The 22,052-nt window shown below is 37.9% G+C and overlaps 2 protein-coding genes and 1 long non-coding RNA gene across 3 annotated transcripts; 1 reads left to right on the plus strand and 2 right to left on the minus strand.

The window, feature by feature from the left end:
- Positions 1-430: 430 nt before the first annotated feature.
- ccz1 (CCZ1 homolog, vacuolar protein trafficking and biogenesis associated) lies at positions 431-15,735 on the minus strand. The gene is made up of 17 exons (XM_032574978.1): positions 15,575-15,735; positions 13,317-13,392; positions 13,132-13,228; positions 12,940-13,037; positions 11,818-11,911; positions 11,637-11,717; positions 10,534-10,581; positions 10,361-10,444; positions 9,284-9,459; positions 8,760-8,841; positions 7,130-7,191; positions 5,918-6,029; positions 5,543-5,576; positions 5,291-5,408; positions 3,804-3,962; positions 1,042-1,169; positions 431-949 (listed from the first exon to the last, which is right to left on the minus strand). The coding sequence occupies exons 2-17, from the start codon at positions 13,328-13,330 to the stop codon at positions 894-896; spliced, it is 1,443 nt and encodes a 480-aa protein (XP_032430869.1). The 5' UTR covers positions 13,331-13,392; positions 15,575-15,735; the 3' UTR covers positions 431-893.
- On the plus strand, positions 6,067-6,319 carry LOC116727512 (uncharacterized). The gene is made up of 2 exons (XR_004340812.1): positions 6,067-6,222; positions 6,262-6,319. It is a non-coding gene; the product is annotated as an uncharacterized LOC116727512 (long non-coding RNA).
- Positions 15,736-17,532: 1,797 nt separating the features above from the next.
- pvalb9 (parvalbumin 9) lies at positions 17,533-21,984 on the minus strand. The gene is made up of 5 exons (XM_032573500.1): positions 21,752-21,984; positions 20,618-20,685; positions 20,059-20,191; positions 18,840-18,949; positions 17,533-17,806 (listed from the first exon to the last, which is right to left on the minus strand). Exons 2-5 carry the CDS (start codon positions 20,676-20,678, stop codon positions 17,781-17,783), a joined length of 330 nt encoding a protein of 109 aa, XP_032429391.1. The 5' UTR covers positions 20,679-20,685; positions 21,752-21,984; the 3' UTR covers positions 17,533-17,780.
- Positions 21,985-22,052: the final 68 nt, after the last annotated feature.

The raw sequence follows: 22,052 nt of genomic DNA on the forward strand, positions 1-22,052 counted from the left end.
AGATTGAGTGTTTTCTATATTTTAGGTACAACTTTACCATATCAAATTATAACTGCTTATTTGTTTCCAATTAATTGTAATTAGATATACTATTCATTAGGGCATATTTTCCCCACTAATAAATGTACAGTGACAAAATATCTGGCTAATGAAAAACATTTTCACTTAAGTATTTCACAAAATACAAAGTGTTTAAAAAGCTCACTGAAACAGAACAAAACAGCTGATTCAGCTTTGTATTTTTGTTGACATCACAAGGAGTATAATAATCAAGCTGCTGTTTAAACATGGTAGTAAACCACAATTTCTTTCTACAGTAATCTACTGTGTCCAGGAAATCCCTGTTTAAGCTTAATGTTAATAGTGACCCACAGATGCATGTTTCATAGCCTTTACTTGTGATCTAAAGCTAAGAGTAAAATTCAGTTTATACATTTAGGAAAATTACTTCATTTATTATTTCAAGTTAGTGCAGTTGTATACAAACCCTAACAATAGTTCTGACATGATGACATCTTAAAACCATAACTGATCACCAAATAAGACTGGAATGAACACATCAGTACATGTCAGTTTTTAAATTAAAATGAGACAATATCATGATCTCAATAAAAATATCCACAAATATATACGGGCGAACTTAAAACAGATGATAAAAATCATAAAAATATGTACAGACAAAATGAGATGCAGTACATGTAAAGTCAAATCTGTATTTTCTTTTTTACAGGTAATTACAAGATAAAATTACAATTTTAGTCTATTAAATAAAAAACTTGGTGAGAAAGCTTTTCAACAATATTGTTTATTTTACAATGCAATTATTGCATTACGTTGATGCTGCCGCTGAAACCCTGACAGTTTTTAGTGTGATCAGTCGCCATCTTGTTTGCTCAGTCCAAGAAGAAAATGTTGTTGAATTGCGTCGCACAAAGCCTCTTCACTTCCTCTGGAATTCAAAAATGAAAATGGATGAGGTTGAAAACATGACAGCACATTCTGGTTAGAATACACAACTGTACTTCCTGCTGAAGGACATACCATTTACTTCAATCAGATTGGCGTTCTTTTGATTTAGGATCACATAGAGCTCTCGCTGGTCCGACTTCTTGCCGACGACCCAGTAGTCCGTCATAGCTTTTACTATGATTTCCTCATCTTCGTCAACCCTTGGGAGCAGATTGGTAGAAATCAGGATGAGGAAGTACATGCAGTGATGTTTATTGTACTTTGTATACAAATAGATTTTTTGAGGCTTAAAGCTGCAGTATGTAACTTTCATTAGCAAAATGGGTAGTTTTTTTTTTTTTACATATTTGTTAATACTGTCACCGAGTCATGACTGTATAACATGAGAGTAGGCCTGTCATGATAGCAAATTTTGCTGAGCGATTAATTGTCTCAAAAATTATTGCGATAAACGATAATATTGTTTGAAGACCTTTTTACACTGATTTAATGGAAATGATGTAATAATCCATGCGATTTCCTGCCAAAGATAAATACACTTTATTTTCAAAAGAACACTTAACACTGGAACTGATAAACAAAATAAACAAAACGACCAAAAACGAAAATAAAAAGGATTCTCAGTCTCCATTAACAAAAAACTCACTTGGAAAAAAAAAACTAAACAACACAAAGTAAAAGTGGAAATAAATACCGCATTCAACCAAAAGAGTGCAGATTATGAAGTCTGTATACTATGTTGCCCTTCAGTAATAATTAGATTTAAATAGAGAAGATGGGCACATCGACTACCTGATGCAATAGTTCACACTACATGATTTTTTGCTCCTATTTTTCCCCTTACAACAATCTTAGATCGTTGGTCTTTCTAAGATTGTGGTGTGTTATGGTAGATCTTCGTTGCCACTCCGATCTAAATCAGGGGTTTTCCCCGACTGGGAGCTTTAACGCAGCCTGTTGAATGTGACAGGCAGCCAATCAGAAAGCGCGGATTCTCTTCCGCACTTTCTGAGGGGAAATTACGAGGGGAATCCCAAACAGCTGACACGACGCAACCCGAAGTCCAGCGGACATCGGAGATGATATGTGGAAACAACATTAATGTTAATTCAACATGCAAAGAATATAGAAATGACAAGAGGAGGAGTTGGAGCGAAATTGCTACCGCAGTTGATAAACCCGGTAACTTTTCAGCTGTTCTTCGTTAACGTGCCGTAAATAGGTTATAATGATTTTCATTCAGTCAGGACTTTACGCTGACACTAGCCACATGCATTGCAGGTAGATTGTAGTAAAGCATTGATTAATGCCTGGTTTTAAAATTAGTTCACTGGACTTGTAGCCATTATTTTGTGCCCATTGTTGGACACCACACGGCAGGAACGAACCCGATCGAACCGTTATACCTAGGATTTCTGTCGGCTAATGTGTGGTCTGTCAGGTTTTGAAAATGGGCCGACAATCGGCCTACAGCTCTAAGATCGTGTAGGGTGCGCTGGGCTTTACACTGAGGAAATGAGGAAGGAGGGTCAGTGGAGAGCACCGGAGTTGAGCCTTTTTTTCCATTCAGTGTCATTAGCTGAAAGAGAAAAAGGCCGGAAGAGACGATAATGCCGATAATTAAAATGACGTCGATAGTTTTAATTTATCGTACGATTAATCGATTTATCGTTTATCGCGACAGGCCTACATGAGAGTGATTATCTGTCTCCCTGTGACTTTACAGCCATCCGCAGAAATACAGCAGTCAGAAATAACCAATCAGAGCCAGGAGGAGGGTCTTAGTTCTGTCAGTCAGCTCGTGTTCGCTCTGCTCAAAAGAAATGGAAATAACTAAAGTCTTGCTTTAGACCGCCTTCAGGGGCAGCAGAGCTGGACGAGACAGTTTAGCCTCAACCATGGCAGCACAATCTCTTTTTTTAAGAAGATGGCAATGAGGAGAACTGCAGCAGGGATGATGCAAGGCATTTTTTGGCCATTTTGGTGCCCTTAGCAAAAGTCCTGCTGATTGGTTTTGTACATTTATGCTATTCTTTAAATTTTTTATAAAACTTGAAATGTAACGTCTTGGTATATTTTCAAAAAACAAAACATTTTTTGTGAAAGGCAACACAAAAGCTCACAACCCCTCCATATGACTCTCTGTGCGAGAAAAGTAGGTTTTGTCGTCCTTCAACATAATTTTCCATACATTTCAAATCAGATATTTACATAGTTACCCTTGATACTGGCCAAATGTATGTAAACTTGAATATGAGGAAAGCTATAAAAAAGAAATCATTTATTACCAGGTTTTCTGACATTTTGCAAGTAGAAATAATTTGGGGAATTCTAACAAACTTAATACAAGAAAGGTTTGGTCAAATTTAACTTCAAACAGTGAGAAAAAATGTGTTTGTGTCTTTTCATTCAGTGTATGTAAACATATGGTTTCATTTGTACCCTACAGCTCAAAATGCGGAACAAGGAATTGATCCCATTTCTGTAAAGTACACTGCTATTGTTTGTGGAATGTCTGCTTTTATGCCAAAAATTAAAGCTTAAAAATAAACTAAACCATAAAAATTATAGCCATTTTATCAGTCATTTTGCAAAACTTGTAAAAACACACAACATAGAATCTCCAACGTGAAAAATCTCTCAGAATGATGTGGCTCTCTGTGGTGTTCTCTTATAGGCACAGAGCACTAAAAGGTTGACTTTCTCCAACTGAAACTAATCACTTGTATCTACTCGGTGCTTTCAGGACAGAGCAGATTGGCAACATGGTACTAGGAAATAAAAACACCACCTTGGATATTTGTTTAATAAAGCTCCAGGATCTGCTGCTGTACCTCGCAAAGTCACAGTTGATGTCTCCCAGGATCTTCATGAGGTCAGGGTGGACCGAGGTCAGACACACACTGGCGGTTTTCCTCATGTGAATGGTGCTCTTCTCCGCCAGGTTCATGTGGTTAAAGTAGATGAACTTGAACTGGGGCTCCTTCTCCGGCCTAGAGCAACAATATGGGAGACACACAAACAGGACAGGATGAACCAAAACAGCTGAAAGTGGGTTTTAGCAGCAGTTTGTCATTCTTATGAAAGTGGGATCAATTTGTTTTATTCCAACAGGAAGTGGATTGCTGAGTGGAAGGCAGCAGAAGCCCAAATTCAGGATGGAGATGTGAATGATAGCTGAGGAATTTGGAACCTTATTATTTATTCAGCACATTCTTTACTAAGTTGATTACGAGGAGCCCATCGAATTGCCAGGGCCGGTCTAAGATTACGGATCTGGAGCTAACTGATGGGGTCAAAGACACATGGACCGGGATGCCAGTCCTTAGTGCTGCCTTGCTTGAGTTACCCTTTAAGAGCTGCAGTAATGTTAGAGTTCTGTCTGTGTCTGCCAGCCAGGAAGAGGTAACACATGATGACAGGTGAAATTCAGAACTGGAATCACAAAGCCCTCGATATAGCAACAGCATTCAGGTTAAAGCAGCATGCCAACATTGCGATTTAATTGTTCCACAAAAACATTTCTCCTGCCCTGATGGAGTTTTTTTATTTTTGCTAATAGGCTACAGAGACAGTAGTACAAAATAATCACCTAACTGACCAGTTTGAGGAAGAAAAAGGTAAAAAACTGGTAAGTGTTTATGAAAGCTGTGTGTGTGTGTAGGGTCAGTTATAAAAGTTGTTATAAAAGTGCTGTACATATTAAACATAACTTGAAAGAAATTTGACTTTGTAATTTGATGTCTTGAAATCGTGCCTCCGTCTCTTTAAGAAGCCCCTGTTCTTTCCAACACTGCCTTCAGCGCACCATCACATTAATACTCCTCCATGATGCCGTTTACAATGACCTACTGCCGTAAAGAGTGTAGTTTGTCTGCATCTTGCCAAGTGAATTCTATCCCAACATTAGTGGGACAGTATGCATGATTTTGACCAGATGTGCATCACAGAATATCTACAATAAACAATCGCTTTTCTTGCTTGCTACTATCATTACAATCATTTATTGTATTATCATTCAACAATGAAAAATGTTAAATGTGTCTTTAAAAGCCCAAAAATGAATATAACATTCATAGTCTTCATTATTAGTATGTAAACATTCGAATGAGTTGTATTTGTGGACCCAAAAAGAAAAAGGCCAGTTTTAAGTCAACGTCGATTACTGAACACAGTTCATGCATCACACTGAGGCTTCTAAGACGCTTTATAAGTTGCATGACTATTGTTATTCATGCTACGAGACACTAATACCGCTGAGAAGAGGAGTAAAACTAAATAAAACTCTGTATGGGGGAGGAAGTGAGAAGCTGGCACTGACCCAGATATCCTGCGGTTTATTGTGAACTGTTCACATATATCTGATGCCAGCAGAGTCAGCTGGGGGCCCACCAAGCCGTCCAGCTGCTCACAGAACTCCCTGGTCAGCTCCACATTGGCTGGGAAAAGATGGCGGAGGGAAGAAATTAAGTTGCCACAGGATAAAAGGTCTTATTTCAGCTTAATATGAGGAAGAAGACAGCATGAATTGATTAAAATAACAAAACAATAAATAATGTAGGCTTGAACTTACCACTGATCATAAAACAAGCAGCGGCGCTCATCGCCTGCAATGGGAGAAAAAAAAAAGGAAATCAGTGCAGAATCTAGGTCAAAAAGGTTGAAAATTCACACTAATCGGATGATAAGCATTGCTGGAAGTACTTCATTTTAAAATTGAGCCACGTAATCCAGAAAAATCCATCCATAGAGAAGGAAGAGATTTAATCCTACAGCTACCATGATAAACAAGAACCAAAATCCCCTCCATTACAGATTAGGTTAGAAAATCATCCTGATAATGAATGACCTGGTCACTGATACATTTATAATATGAGCGAGGATATGAATGGATCAGCAGCAAAAAAACAAAAAAAACCAGAACAGAGTCAGGTTTGATTCCACACACCTTATAAACGATCAGATGCAGCTCCTCATATCCGTCTTCTGCACTCACAAATATTTTGGGGAATCGGAATTTGGCCTCTGGGTCTTTGAGGTTAGCAGGTCCTGTCAAAAACCTGAGGACACGTAGAGACAGGGGAGCGAGGACTGTGAGGTGGTCTGGAGTTTTACACGAGTTAAAAGTTACACAATACATGTAGTGGTTTTGAAATGATGACATATTCAACATCCATCGTCCAGAACCCAAAGCAGGAGTCTTCAGCCGGAATATCAACAAGTCACACCAAAGCAGTGAGGAAGGGAGCTAATGTCAGCGTAGCACCGTCGTACGCATAAATCCAGACAAAGATCCTCAGAAGAGTGAGATGCCTGTCTAATCTATAAGTTTTGAGTGAAAAATGTACCAGGTCATAAAGCCCCAACAAGTGAATGACAAAGGTACAATTATTTTAGATGAAGTCTTCACCATGGTGACTATGATTATTTGTGAATGAACTTGGCTTCTATTATATATCAGCACCTTTTTTTTGTTTTCGCCAAAAGTGAGTTTTGTAAAAAAAAAAAAAAAAACAACACAAAAAGAAACCCACCTCTTTTTGGCCAAAATATAAGTCGGGCAAAAAAAGAAAATCACTTTTGGCAAAAAAAAAAGACATATGCCATTATTTTAGGAAGGTTGTGATGTGAAACTTGTTACTACAGATATTCTAATAATGAAACAGTACATTTTTAAGAACGCTGGTTTATCAGCACCCATTGCTCCCTTAGACAATCGGTTTTTTTAAATAAATGCCTCTGAAGGGCTAAAAATGTTTCTGGTTGCCGTGTCCTCCCTAGTTTTGTTGCGGCCATCTGAGCCGGGCCGTAACAGCCACAATGACAAGAAAGTAATTTAGGAAATTGGTTGATTTTAATGATCTGCTAAAATGTTATCTTGGGGTTCATTAGGTATGAATTCCTTACTTTTGGGAGATGAGTGAGGTAAAGATAGGTTTTGAATAATGCCATAATTTAGTACAGTAACATAATCCACCCATCCTCTGTCCAAACCTGCCTATACAGCAGCATCAAACACAGACTGCTGAAAAACATGATGCAAAAATTCAATTAGCACATCCAGTGCATGCCGTGATGCACGTGGATGAGAGCAGCAGATAAAGTCAAATGTTTTTTTTGTTTTTTACAGAGGACAGGATTAAAGAGAAGATGGAATTACCTCCCATAATGCAACAGATTTCCTGTGACTTCAGGCCTCAGAGGAGAGTCCCTGCCAGCCAACTGCAGCAGGAAACAGGAAAAACACAAAACAGTTCAGTTTTAAAAAGTACAAGGCCACCAAAGTCATGTTATTGTAGAGAACATGGAAAACTATTAAATGCTCAAGATCTTGATGCAGGATTGAAACATGCTGAAACATCCTCATAAATTCATTCTTTATGAATTCTGATTCGCTCTACTAAGGTGACTTGTGGAGGTTTTCATACCCTCAAACTTTTGGAAATGAGTAACAAAAAGTTGTCTTTTTTTTAGGTCCGGACTTTGAACATGCTTTGATCATTGGCATTCCAGTGCAGCTCTACCTGTATCCTTATCTACTTTAGGTGAACCTTTGTCCGGGTTTCAAGTCTTCTCTTCTCACTTTGCTACTTTCTTCTTCTACTACTCTCCAATTTGGATCATTTGCTGTCATTTCAACTGTCAACTTTTTGTGTTCTCTCAGTTATTTTTCTCTCCATTGAAGCTGCACCCGGTGTGGCGTTCCGTTGGCTGTGGTTCCTTCCAGGACGAGGGAATCAGCTGACATAATGCTGCCTTCACCTCAACCCTCTCCATCTCCTGCTGTTAACTTCTCATTAGCACAAAACAAACACCTACTGTATATATCAGCTCATCTGTTTCTTTTCTGTGTCTCTGTGCTCACACTGAGCCAGGTTCTGGTACTGCTGGAAGTTTCTTCCTGTTAAAAAGCAGTTTTTCCTCTCCACTGTCGCTACATGCATGCTCAGTATGACGGATTGCTGTAAAGTCAACGACACAATACAAGAGATCGTCTCCTGTCGCTACATGTTCATCCAGGAGTGAATGCTGCAAGTTAATGACTCGATTCAATCTCCTTGGTTTCTCCTAAATAGAAAACTTTGTAAACTAATTTCAATAATAAACTGAGCTTAATTTATAACTCACTGCAAAAACACAAAATCATACCTAGTAATTTTGGTCTCACATCTAGAGAAAATATCTTGGTACACTTGAAATGAGATAAAATTAACTCACGAGTAACTTTTCAGCAAGATTTAGGAGTTTATTTTAAATAAGTAATTCCGTATCATTGATGAAAATATACTTATTCTATTGTCAGATTATTTCACTTATAAAAAGACATTTTTTTAATGTTATAAGTTAACTTATCTGCCAATGGACTAAAACTTTTTCATCAATAGGAATTATTTATTTAAAACAAGCCTCTATATCTTGCTGAAAAGTTACTTTTAAGTTAGTTTGTCTTATTTCAAGTGTACTGAGATATTTGCTCTAGAAATTAGACCAAAATTACTTGGTAAGATTTAGTGTTTTTGCAGTGTAGGATTAATTTGAGTGTATGTGTGATAGAACTGAAATGACTTTCTTCGTAAAGTGCCCCGAGACGACATCTGTAGTGAATTGGTGCTGTGGAAATAAACTGAACTGAGTCGACTGTCTTGTATTTGGCTTCATTGTCCCTAACAGCAGGACACTTCTCTTCTTGGTGATTTTGAAGTGTGTCAGTCTAACACTAAAATGTGAAAACATCCAGTAGGTATGAAGACATTTGCAAGGCCTTGTGCCCAGGGGTCATCTCCATCTACCTCGGGCTCCGAGTGCCTGGGAAACAGAGACGTGGTCAGATACTTGTAGAGGATCTTCATGTCGTCCTGCTCCAGACCACTCCTGCACACACAACCATGACAACAACAATAAAAAAATGCACTTTTAAACCCTTTAAAAATGATTTTTTTTTCTTGTAACTAAAGCTCAGGCGTGAAATGGACACTATGAGTAGACAGAGTATTTGTGTGCTAACTAAATAAACCCCCTCCTGTCTGAAGACTGTTTACTGTGAATCACCTTTAGTTAACATCCATGTATTTACCTACTGACAGGCAGGCTGACAATGTGTGACCTGTCAGGTCGCATGCAAACCATAAAGAAGATTAGGCTTCTTGTTCAGTACCATCTCTGTTTATTCAGCATGTTTTTATGACTTAATCATGGGATTATACTGTTGGAAGTGGCTGCACACATGCAAGGTTGTTTTAAAGCAGTGGGAGTTGGCGATTCTGGTAAAGAGCGGATTAGCTGGATGAGCGTGTAAAGTTTTAACAGTTTCTACCAGATAAGCTGGTCGTTGTAGAGGAAGGCTGTGTATTTGATCAGGCTCAGGCTCTCCTCCACTCTGTTGACAAAGGACTGGATCTTCAAGTAGGTCATCTTGTCCAGGGGGAAGAAGCTGATGCCTCCAAAAACGTCCAGCAGGTCACAGGACTGCAGGTGGAGCGTCTGCAGATACTGGACAGCCCAGAGTAAAGACGAGACAAAAAACCCCAAAGGATTAGTTTACAATGCAATAAAGAAAGCAGACTGAGAAGTTTTTGACCGATGTGATGCAGAAGCTCCTGCATCAGAGAGGGGATAAGATGTTCAGCTGACATTCAAGCTCAGACACAGAACACCGCAGCGTCTACTTTCTCTTCGTGTTTAGGTTACACGGTGGAGAGGGAAGCCTGGATCAATTTAAGGTCTTCCCTAATTAAAAATGAATTTTTTAAACTTTTATACAGAGTCGGTTAAGGCAAGAGTAGGCCTGTCACCATGACAAATTTAGCTGGATGATAAATTGTCCCAGAAATTAAGGCAATAAACAAATGCAAGTTCGCCGTCTAAAGGGTTGACAAACACCAACTTTGTAAAGAGCATTTAACACAAGATAATTTAAATAACCAAAAAAATAAATAAATGACCAAAAACAATAAAGTGGGAAATTATATAATATATATAATTATATAATTTAAATATGTAATTTAAATTATATATTTACATTTTATATAATTTAAATAATTATCTTATTTAAATCTATCATGCAATTAATTGATTAATTGGTCAATGTGACAGGCTTAGGCAATTATGTTGATGGTGAGAAGTGGACACAGTCAAGGCAGGTCGCTAAGGGCCGAGAAATGAACCGTGACTCCAAACATCATCCTGCTGTTTACACACACGCTCGCACACACACACCGACAAAGTCTCTGGAGCTGAGGAGCAAAAACTCAGATGCTTATGGAAACACCGACAGGCTCTGGTGACTTGAAAAAAGAAGCAATGCTGGACTTAGTTTGACAAAGACAATATGTACAGTCCAAAACAAGGCCAAACAAAAAGACACCTAGCAACAGCAGTCGGCAACATTTACCCTGTAGAAGAATTTCTCAAGCTTCTGGATGAGCAGCTCCACTCCGCCGGATTCCATCACTCGACCGAAAGTCCCGTTAAACAGCTGCAAAACCAGAGAAATAACAAAATGATTAAAACTACGATTTAAAGACAGCATGTTTTTACTGGTACCAGGCGGTCTAAAGCTCTCACCTTGTACATACTGTAGCACTGCCGGACCACCGCACCATAAACCGTATCCTTTAAAAAGAGAACATGGCGGCAAATTGGAAAAAATAAATAAACCACCTGAAGTTCATGTTTTTATCTGTATCACGTAACTCCAGTGGAAGTAATGTTAATGTTCTGGAGTGGCCAAGCCAGAGTCCTGAATTGAATCAAATAATCTGTGGAGCGAGCTTTAGATTAGGGTGATGGTTAGGAGGCCCTCCAACTCCAAAGAGCTGGAGCTCACTGCTAAGAATTCATTGATAATTAAGAACGATATGAATCATTTTCAACATCTTTTTTGTTAAATATAGAAAAAGTACATAAAACTTATTTTTTTAAAGCTGACATTCCTTTTACATTTCTTCCTTATCTTTTAAGAGATGCTCGTCTGAATTCCTATCAGAACCAAACTCCTTGGTTGAAGGAAGATATTTATAAATCTGAATATGCTGTAATATTGATGCATTTTGGAAATCCCTGAATTCAAGCTAAACCCTGGTAAATGTATACTGTTTCCACAAAAAACTGACCTGCTTGTCAATAGCTAACAATAGCATTCGATTGTCTACCCCTACAGAAGCTATAACAGGCCAAAGAATGAAAGAAGCATGGATAAGAAAAAATGTACAAATTTTAGAATAAACTAAAGATAAAGGTCATTTAAAGGGGCACTACTAAGAATTTTATAGGTACAAAATATTTTATAGCATGATCAAGTGACTATATTACTTTGGTTAAACATGACTCAAAAGAAATATGACTTTATAATTTAACGAATTGAAATTGGGCCTCTGTCTCTTTAAGAAACTCCTGGTCTTTCTGAAACTCCGCCTTCAGGAAGTCATCACAACATGGCTCCTTTCTTAACCCTTTAACATTTTTACCAGATTTCTGCTGTAGTCTGTGGATTTAATTCTATACAATAATTAAATCTTAGACATAACATTTAATGACTGCAATAATCAGCATTATATTTTAGAAGCAAGTGAATGATTTATGATTTTTCTCTTTAATAAAATCAATAAGTTGAGAAGTTTTAAATGTTTTGTTAAAAACCCCTAACAAGGTATTCCTCATCAACTCACAAGTAGTTCTTCTTCTTGATACTCTATTGTGGGAGGTTTGCCATCTTTGTTCGGTTTCTCAATCATTGGGTTTCGAACCACCTGCGGAACAAAAGCACAAGAAAAACAACACAAAAAGTTACTCTGACTAAATATCAAAATAAGTCCAGAGGAATTGAGGCAATCTGTAGCTGCTGTATACCATGACGATCCAGAAATTTTCTTCTGGCTCAAAGAAAAACTGCCGATTCTTCTGTGTGTGAAGGGATTTTGCTGGTTTTGTTGGACAGAAAGTCCTGGAACAAAGAAGTGGAGAATGCATTAAAAAAAGATAACTAACCGATCTTTTGTGGGTTTTTTGATGAGGAATTGATTATAATGTTACAGAGATATTTCCTCATTCCCGCCAGCTTTTTGTTTTTTCACAAAGTACCTGCAAACGTGGAACCATCAGCCTTCCAGTTGCAACTGCAGTAAAATGAGCTTCTACAAAGTCTTAAAGGGGCAGTACTATGCGTTTTCCAGGAACATAGTACCATTTTATAGCACAATCAAGTAATTATGTTAGCTTCAGTTAAAAATGCTGTATATGTCAAATATGACTTAAAAGAAATTTGACTTTGTAATTTAACCCCTTGAAATTGGACCTCTGTCTCTTTAAAAGCTCCTGCTCTTTCTGAAATTCCACATTCAGGAAGTTATCACAACATGGCTCCTCTATTAACCCTTTAACAGGGACTTTACTACTGTTACACTAGGGAGTAGCGTATAATGAGCACTGCTGATACGAGTTCCACCAGGTGTTTGCTAATTACTGCTGGCTAGTCTGAAGGAACTGAGTGGGGAAGTCACAAGGAGAGGGTTGCTCTGTGAGACAGAAGCTCGATAGCTTGGTGTGGCTGGGTGGGATAATCAACGGAAAATTTTAGAATTACGTGGTGCGTAGCCGTTGCTAGGTCCACCCAGGTGTTTTACACAGCTGAATGGTTGCCACGGGAGATTAAAGATTTCTCAAACATGCAAGAAGAATCAAAGCAACACTCCATGTATGCTTATGAGGGAATAACATAAAGTAAAGCTCAAAAAAGTCAATTTTACATAGTAATACCCCTTTAACTCATGGGAGCCAAATACAAATACACAACCCACTGTCTGATTTTCAGTCATCGTTTTCCTTCCATTTCATAACTATGTACAGCTTCATGTTGGTGCATCACATTAAATCCCAATCAATTACTTAGGAGTTGGAGGTTTTAGTGACAAATGACCTGAATATTGTTTTTGCAGAGGCATCGTGAAATCAAGTGTTAATGATGTGTTGTACCTGGTGAATTGAACAATGGCTTCACAAAGGCCCACATTTCTGATCTTCTCATTCTTCTCAATCTCACTGGGGTGATAAAACAAAATCTTTTTCTCTTCCTGAGAGAAAAAAATGTGACATGAGAAACTTAGTCCAGAACAAGGTTTGGCAGAGAAGCCAGAGAGATGTCCTCCACTGAAAGCCCCGTCTCACCTCTCCTTCGCGCGGTCCAAACGTAGGGTTATAAATGAAAAAGCTGAGAAGGGATGGTGTGTACTGTTTGTCTTGTGCTCCTGAGGCCATTTTAGGACTGGGAAAGGACAAAGACAAAGAGTTTGGACATGGAAACCTTCAGTTTAATCCAGTCTGACCCAATGCCATCACTGAATCTTTCTTACCTAATCATTAACATTAGTGAAATTTGGGTTATGGTTTCCTTTCCTCAGGTGACAGTCTGGTTACCATGCCGTGTGCCTGCAGGAAGAGTAGTCATATTCTAGAAATTAGAATATAAGAGTCTCATTTGTCAGATCAACAGTACCTTTTGTAAATTTCAACCTGTAAGCAGTTATTAAACATACTATTCATTAAGCCCATATTTCTGCTTTTGAAAATAGTTTTTTATTGGTCTCACATAATATTCAAATTTCAAATGTCATGTTTTCATTAGCTGTTAGCAGAAATATCAATTAACTTGATAAAATCAATCTGTGTGGGATTAATCTATATATTTTCAAAAATATTTTCTTTTATTGAATGGGTCTGAGGGCTTCTGAGGGATTTGCAATTATAGTATTTTTTTCAGTCATTACTCAAAATGTGATGACTGAAAAACGTGATCTTCGATATCAGAATTTTACACATCTTTGTTGACTCGTGATAACATTAACTAGCATTAACCTTTATTTCACGTTTTCCCATGAGTGCTTTAGGGACTGGCACAAAAAGGAGGAATGTTTATGATACAACTTACAACTTTACTTAAAAAAGACAGGCAGATATGATTATGAGAACCTAAAAGACAGACTGCCTCTTGAGAAGCTTCTTGTTTCTTTGATGTGTCTCATAATAACACTTTTTAAGACGGATCACTCAGATAACAGCTAAACAGCAAACATCAGTACAAAAGTCCTGTAAGTATATTGAGTTGTTAGTTGTGTTGTCAAAAAGCTCAACAGAATCCACCGACCCCAAAGGGTAGAGGGCTTCAGAGTTCTTGGGCTCCTGCTACCTGGCAGAGACTGTGCTCACGTGACCTTATCTGCAATCTGTGGCTCCAGAGTCACATGGGGCCCCTGCACAATCACTCTTCTTAACTACGACCACAACTGATAGAGAAACAAGAGTTGTCTCTAATACAGATGCAACAGAACGACTGGCTTCAACAGTTATCTTTATCTATGTGAGTTGATTTAGACATGAGGTTTTGAAAGTCGCACCCCCCCCCCCCAACAAGAAACACATCAAAATAAATAATTTTGCTATTGTGTTTTAAGACAATAGCATATTAAAATTATTTCAATATAGGGAATGTTGTACAGCTTGACTAGTTTTATTTATTTATTTTGTGGCTCTAACTGATTTTATTTAGCAGGACCATGACTGGCTCAAGGGACTTTAAAAGTTGCTGAACACTGTCCTAGGGACATTCAGATGGAAACGTTCTGAGATGTATGCCAGAAACTGACTATTCAAAACCCTATAACTAACAACCAAAATCATAAAGTGATGTGCTTGAATGGATGGGGGCCTGTGGAGCAGGACAAAAACAATGTGACATGAAAAAAAGTGATTTTCTCTGAAATCTGCCAGCACCACACTGTACAACCTGCAGACGGTCCAGGGCTGCTTTGTTTAGGCCGCTGAATAATGAGTTGCAGAAATTAAAATGATGAAGAAACAAATACATGACAAACAATTTCCAGTTCTGTTCTAGAGATGATACTACTTAACCTAACAATATTTCATAAGTCCAAATATACCTAAAGGTTCCTGATGGAAAGTTTCCATTAGAGTTGTGTGCTTTTCTGGAGCACAAATAAGTTCAGTTTTACCTTGGAGAAACATCAGACACAGTCTAAGCAGTTGTGCAAGACATGTTGTTCTGCTTCCTCATGAGGCCTTAAAGAAATGTAGAACTGAATATCATCCGTGTGATGATAGTGATGAGATATCTTTAAAAGTGCTCAAAATGTGCTCAAGAGGGAGCAAGCAAACCAGAAATAACAAGGGCCCTCTAAAGGCAGAAGTTCCATGTCCGCAGAGTGAAAACTCACTATTTATTGTCGAAGTATTCAAGTCCCGCTTCCTAAAAAGAATTGATCTGCTCATGTAAGCAGTTAATTCGCTGTTTAATGTTGTCATCAAGTCTAAGACGGAGTAAAACCTACAAGCCGAGGCAAAATCTCACGAAAAAAAGAAGTAAATATGTAAGAAAACAAAACATTCATTAACGTCCTTTAAAATATTACTGTTACATCAAAATGTAACAAGGTGAATTCAGATGTCAGGCAGGTTAGAGCTTAACGAGGATCCTTTAACTTCTGCCCATGAACTGTTGCTCAGCCGCCGATACAGCTAGCATAACCCGGCTAACAGGCTAACATGTTCCTGTAGCTCACCTCAACCGCAATGAAAAATGACCGGAAGCACTCACCTCGCGAAGTTTGCAATTAAGACGTCCAGCTGCACCTAGTTATTGTGCAAATAAAGGGGGAAAGTATGGAAATAACTCAAAGAAACGACATGCCGATCACATTATAGCAGTTTCCATCGTTCATTTCCTGCTTTTGACAGTGAAGGGTTACAGGCTTAGTTGTCCGGGTAGTAGAGACTTCGAGCGAATTAAAAGTTCCGACTGCAGTCGTGTATCAGGTGTAAAATGTCAGGAACTGTCCAACAGTGATGTTGTTTTATTCAGATCAAGGCATATATCTGAAAAATCTGGTGTCACTTGGAATCATCTGCAGTTAGTGCTAGACATCACATTACTCAATAAAAATAACCTCAACCCTCCCAAAAAACAACATTCTTTCCGTAAGTGACTGATGTCTGATTCGAGTTTTCATGTAGTTCTTTATATTCCTATTTATTTCATAATCAAATTCAGAATTTTAAGCGACTTACAGCAAGTCTGCAGCAAAACCTTCCCGTATGTATGTATGTATGTATGTATGTATGTATGTATGTATGTATGTATGTGTGTGTGGGGTGGGGTGTGTGTGTGTGTGTGGGGGGGGGGGGGGGGGGTGTTTGGCAACAATAAAACTCATGATATGGTTTGTGAGGAGGCCTATGGCAGACTGGAATGACGGGGACAATTTCAAATCATATTGCCAATGCATCCATATTGATGATTTTCAATCTCAACTGTAAGAAAGAGAGAATATGATTGGGTTAAAATGCTTGTAGTGCTTTTGCACTGAGAAATCACACAACTATTTAGGGCGATAAAGGCCAAGCTTTTGGAAGGACTATACAGAGAAACCAATCCCAATGAAAAGTTCAAGCAGGAGTATAAACAGATTAGTAGCAGCTCAAGTTCTGTTGATCATTCTCATCACTACAGTTTGCTTCAGCTTCTCCATCCACGTCAGCTCATGGCTTAAGGTCCATCCATCCATCTGTTTTCTGTACACCCTTCTCCCTAGTAGGTTCAGGAGAGGTGTTGGTGCATCTCCAGCAAACGTTTTGGGTGAGAGGCGGGGTCACTCTGGACAGGTCCCCAGTCTGTTGCAACACAGAGACAGACAGGACACACAACCATGCACACACACACTCACACTTAGAGAGAATTTAGAAAGACTAATTTTGACTTAAGGTCATCAAAGTCAAACTGTGGCTAAGAAACATAAGACTGGATGCCTTACAACTCAAATCAATTGTAACTGCATCAGAATCGGTGCCAGAAATACTCAAATGTTGCTCCCCCATCATACTGCTAACTAATGCTAACTGGTTTGTTTCCTGCATCTCTTGCAGTGACATTAACCCAAGTGCACACAAGTGAGACACAACCATTTTGTTCTTTGCTCTTAAAATGCCTTGTATTTTCTCGCAGGGAGGATTTATTCTTCATTCTCCAGATGTGTTATTTTTTTCTCAGTATATATTTATCAGTGAAAAAGAACACCATGGATGAGAGCTTTAAAATACACATAATTTCTAAAAAATTGCAACATTACTGTTTGTGCACATGTGTGTCTGTGTATTTACCTACTTAAGAAATATGGTCTTTCCTCATATCAAGACATTTAACCAAAATAGTTGGTTAAATGTTAAGCCTTGACATATTTTACAACAGTAGAAAAAATATATATCATAGCTTGCATTGAATTACTGAAAGGTCAGATGAATAGATCAGAAAGGTTTAAGAACCTAGAAGATGACTTCGATGTTCCCTGGGTTAGGGTTAGGGAACACCCTAATGTGTTGGACAGTATATATGTCCAACAGCCATATATACTGTTGGACAACCTGCAAGGTCATTGGTACAGTGTATCTCTGTGTTGAGCTGGCTATAATAACAAACTTAATATAAAATTTTGCCTGTTGTCTGACTGTTACACCTGCTGGGTGTGGAAAATAAATCAATGAATGAAAACTATGCAGATATATGCTTCCAGATGTTTATTTCATTCTTTATTACAGGCGGAATGTGCTTAGACGAGAAAGAACGGACCAAGAGAAAAGACATCCTGAAGCTTGGAGTCTTGAAAAGCAGGTCATTGTAAGGTCATTTAAAAATCATGAGCACACACAGATTGAAATAGAAAACATTTGAAATTCCTGGGAATGGACGCTCCTATCAGAAGACTCCAGAGGTTGGGGAATGGCCAGAGGCTTCTTTCTGTTGGTGGACCTCAGGACAGGACCATTGTCTGGAATTCTGGAGAAAAGTGAAACATATTGAGCTAACCACGATTAAGTTGTATTCAACATCTGAATTAAATGAGTCACAAGACACATTTTTTTTGTCTTTAATCTAATTAAGCACATGGCCTCTGATAGCCTGAAAACATAAAACTAGTATGTCTTAAATTGTCCTATGCACATAATGCTGTTGTCCTCCCCAATTCATTTTGTTTTTTTACAGTTCAAGTAAATTTAGTTAGCTTCATTTCAAAATACATGTCCTCTCAACAAATTTCACAAAGTTCATTTATATAATGTTCATTTATACATAACAATTCTGATATATCAAACAATGCAGTCAAGTTCAGTTTATTTTTCAAACTGGTTAAAATGCATATTCCTCCTCTAACCTAACTGCATGCACAGTGATGAGGAATTGCATGTGAACTTCTTAAGAAATTGACCAGAAACCTCAATGTATTTTGTAAAGTGTAAAGAAAATAACGTATAGTTTAAACTGTTTGCATGTAAAAATCTGAAAACCGGCTTTGTGCATCTAGAAACGACATTGTTTGCCAATTCTTTGCAAAATAGCTCAAGGTCAGTCAGATTGGAAAGGGAATGTCTGTGAACATCAACATTTCAAGTCCTGCAACAGAAGTAGACTTATAGTTTGTCTGATCTGAACTTTTCTGTTTAAACTCCAGCTGTGAATTTAAGTTTGTTTTCTTGACGGAAGGAGACATTTCTGATTGGGCGTATCAAAGGAAAGGGACTCAATTTGAAGTGAAACATTTTGAAAACCATGCAACATTTTCCTTCCACTTCACAACCGTAAGCTACTTTTCATTGATCTATCATAAAATCCCATCTAGTAAAAGTTTGTCATTTTAAAAAATGTGGAAAACCTTAATGTCACTAAGGTGTAACACATCCGAGCAAATTTAGTGTCATAAATTTGCTTGGATGTTTGTTTTTTTTTTTTTTAGTTCTATGATGGGAGAGTTAATGAAGTCAGCACTTCCTGTCATTTTAAACCTGGACGATGTGAAAAATGAGACACTAACCATCCGCTCCAATTCTGCCATCACTGTTCTCATCAGCTGATGAGACAAATTTCTTGGTTTCTGCATCGCTCAGGGTCCGTGCACCAGGGACGAACCGCTGCAGGAAGAACCTACAAACACACACACACACACACACACACATCAAAATATGACATTGAAACAGTCATCACTGAGCTCTGAGAGGCTGAATTATATAACAAAATATAACAAGAGTGCTTCTCCTGGGGTCTGACTTGTATTGAATTTTTGTTTTCTATCTTATGCAGTTTACTTTTACTTAAGAAAATGTTTAAAATCATTGGTTATTAAACATGTCTGTAAATGCTAAGTTTTTCAAGTTCCAAAAACTTTTACCAACATTGCAGCAAGACAAGGAATTATTCAACTTGTGGTGTTATGTCATAAAATTACAAAAAGAAAGAACATTCTCCTCCTCTGGTTGTTCTTGATTGACTGAAGACTGTGGTTGAGTTTGCTGTTTTGTTTTTGCTTGAGAAGTTGAAATGTCCAAGTATTTAGTTTGAGAAATGAACAGAACGGTTCCTAAAAGCCTGAATTTTGATAGGGAAAGTCCCAGTTTTCTCTTTCTTTAACCCAGACCTCAAAATCCAATATGGCTGCCTTACATTTAGAATTTGCTCAAAGTTGTGCAGCATTTGTATCTCACTTTATGTTTTCTTCACACAGAGTGTTACACAATCTCCATTAGTGAAGATGTTGCCATGGTAACTGAGAGAATAAACCCATCAGAATAGAGTATTCTCATCCTTTAAGAAAATTACTGACAATCCAGAGTTTCCTCTTCATGAGATTGTTTTAGAATGTCAGAGTGGCTTCAGTCAGAGGCTTCTTCTGAACTGCAGTAATACAGACTGCTGTAGGAGATGCTTTCTGCCCTCAGCCATCAACATCAACAACTCTTTAAAAAAAACGGCATAATATGAGTTACAAAAACGTTTAATTTAAGAAGAAAGTATTTTGGAATGAATTTAATTTATTGTTGGGAGTTAATCAGGTCTCTGAATGTATTGTTTATTAGATTTCATTCCCAAATCCGAGTTACATGTGCACTGCAAAGTAGCCAATTTACTCATATTTACCAAATAAATACTATAGCTAAACATTGCTGAAAGGCTGAAAACTACAGGAAGTACTAAGTGGGATTGTCAGTGTCTGAGGAATAACAGGCTCTCTGTCTCCCAGATGAGTTTTTACCCACTTGAGCTCAGATTCCTCGATGAAGCCGCTGTTGTCCTCGTCAAGGATCTGGAACACGTCTCGCACCTCCTTGGGTGTCTTTGAGGACAGACCACACAGCTGGAAGAACTTCTTATGGCAGAATGATTCTGGAGCTACTCAAAGACACACACACGCACACACCAACACACACACACACACATTTAAAGCAAACACAGAGAGTTTATCATGACCCTGACAGTCACCTGGTTGGTCGCGGTTGTGAGGATTAAACCAGCATGTGGCTGTGTTCTTGTTTTTCATTTTTAAAAGCCCACAGACATGCCCGGTGCCACAAACGGAATGAATCTTTTCAGACTCTGATATAAAACAAAGTGTGGAGAGGATTAAACTCTTCTATGATGGAAAGTGTATTTAAGATATGCATAGCACTGAGGCATCACATTTTGAAGTATTTATTTGAATCATTATTGACTTAATCTTACAAGCCTTTTGATCCTGTTGGGAAAATCAAGCTGAATTACTGATTGAACGATAATTGTCTGAATTTAACAGGAGGATGTATTTTCAAGATGAGGTACCTTCACAGTCCTTGACTGCATTTTCAATGGCCTCTGCTGAAAGAATGGAGGTGAGTGACATGTTGGTCCTGTAACATACAAAAGAAAATAATAAATTGGGAACATGAACACACAAAACACAAAACACGACTTTCAAGCTTTATGTGTTTCCTCTGGATCTATTTTTGTGTCACAGTGTTTTAACCTTTCAGCTGTATTTAGGTTGACATCAGGACCCCAGAAAGTATTCACACAGACCTGTTTGCATCTGAACATACTTGTGAAAAATATATTTTAAATATGTATTTTATTAGAGTTTTAGAACTGTAATAAATTCTTTTGCATTTATGCTTGCTCCATGGGCTTCCTCATTAACTTTCCACACTTTGAGGAGCGAATGCTGCAAGTCTCAGATAGAAAACTTTTTAAACAAATTTGAATGACGTACTAAACTTAATGCATCGTTTGATAACTAGGATTAATTGGAATGTTTGTATGACTGAAATGAAATGACTCTTTTTAAAGTGGCTGAAGATGAATTCTAATGTGAATTACCGCTATATAAATAAATTGAATTAAATTAAATTAAATTAATGATTTGCAGAGGTTATAGGTTGAACTAAATAGAAATATAACATCATGTTTTGGTGTAAAATGTGGACTTATAAAAACAGTATATCACTGTAACATGCACCTTTAAAATGGTAAAAAGGGAGTGGCTCAGTTGGGACAACATGAGTTTTTCTTTTTTTTTAATAAGCTCACCCATCCTCTACATAAACCACATATAATGCATTAAAACAGGCTCAGACCATGCTGGAAGTTCCCAGTTATTGGATGCTTAATGCATGAAATTTATCAATAATAATTTGAGTTAAGTGCATTTAAGCAGTAGCTGCAGTCAACTTACTGAAAAACACACATTTCTAAGTAACATTACAGTTTTAACAACAGCTTTTATATAATCAGCAGTCAGCCTAACCTGTCTACTCTGCTGTTTAACTACCATGTTATTACATTCATTTGATTCATTTGCATGTTGACAAAGAAGTCTAGGTAAAGTTTAAGATATGAAGTTCCATAGTTCAGCTGAAGCTGCTGAGAATAAATGTCATGCTGCACCTGACCAACTTCCTGTGCAGCTGTGGGACTCACCACTGTTGACTTGTTCGTTTCAGTCCAACTCCAGGGCAGCAGCAGTAGTTAAAACTGCTTCCTGCTGACAGTTGTCTTATATATTCCAGTCACAATGTTCAGAAGGATGCTTGAGTTTCTAATGAATCCGGGGATCAAATTCTCCTGCAGTCACAGCAGCCTGCTTCTCAGATTCCCGTGTCTCACCTGTCTTATTAACCTTTCCTGTTTATATCCAGCTCTGCCTCTGCCCTGCACTCCCTTAACTCTACTGGGTGGATTTTATCCAATCAACTTTTTTTGCGCTCAGCATCTCTCCCCT

The sequence above is a fragment of the Xiphophorus hellerii genome, chromosome 10 (genome assembly GCF_003331165.1).
Source record: "Xiphophorus hellerii strain 12219 chromosome 10, Xiphophorus_hellerii-4.1, whole genome shotgun sequence".
NCBI classification, from domain to species: domain Eukaryota; kingdom Metazoa; phylum Chordata; class Actinopteri; order Cyprinodontiformes; family Poeciliidae; genus Xiphophorus; species Xiphophorus hellerii.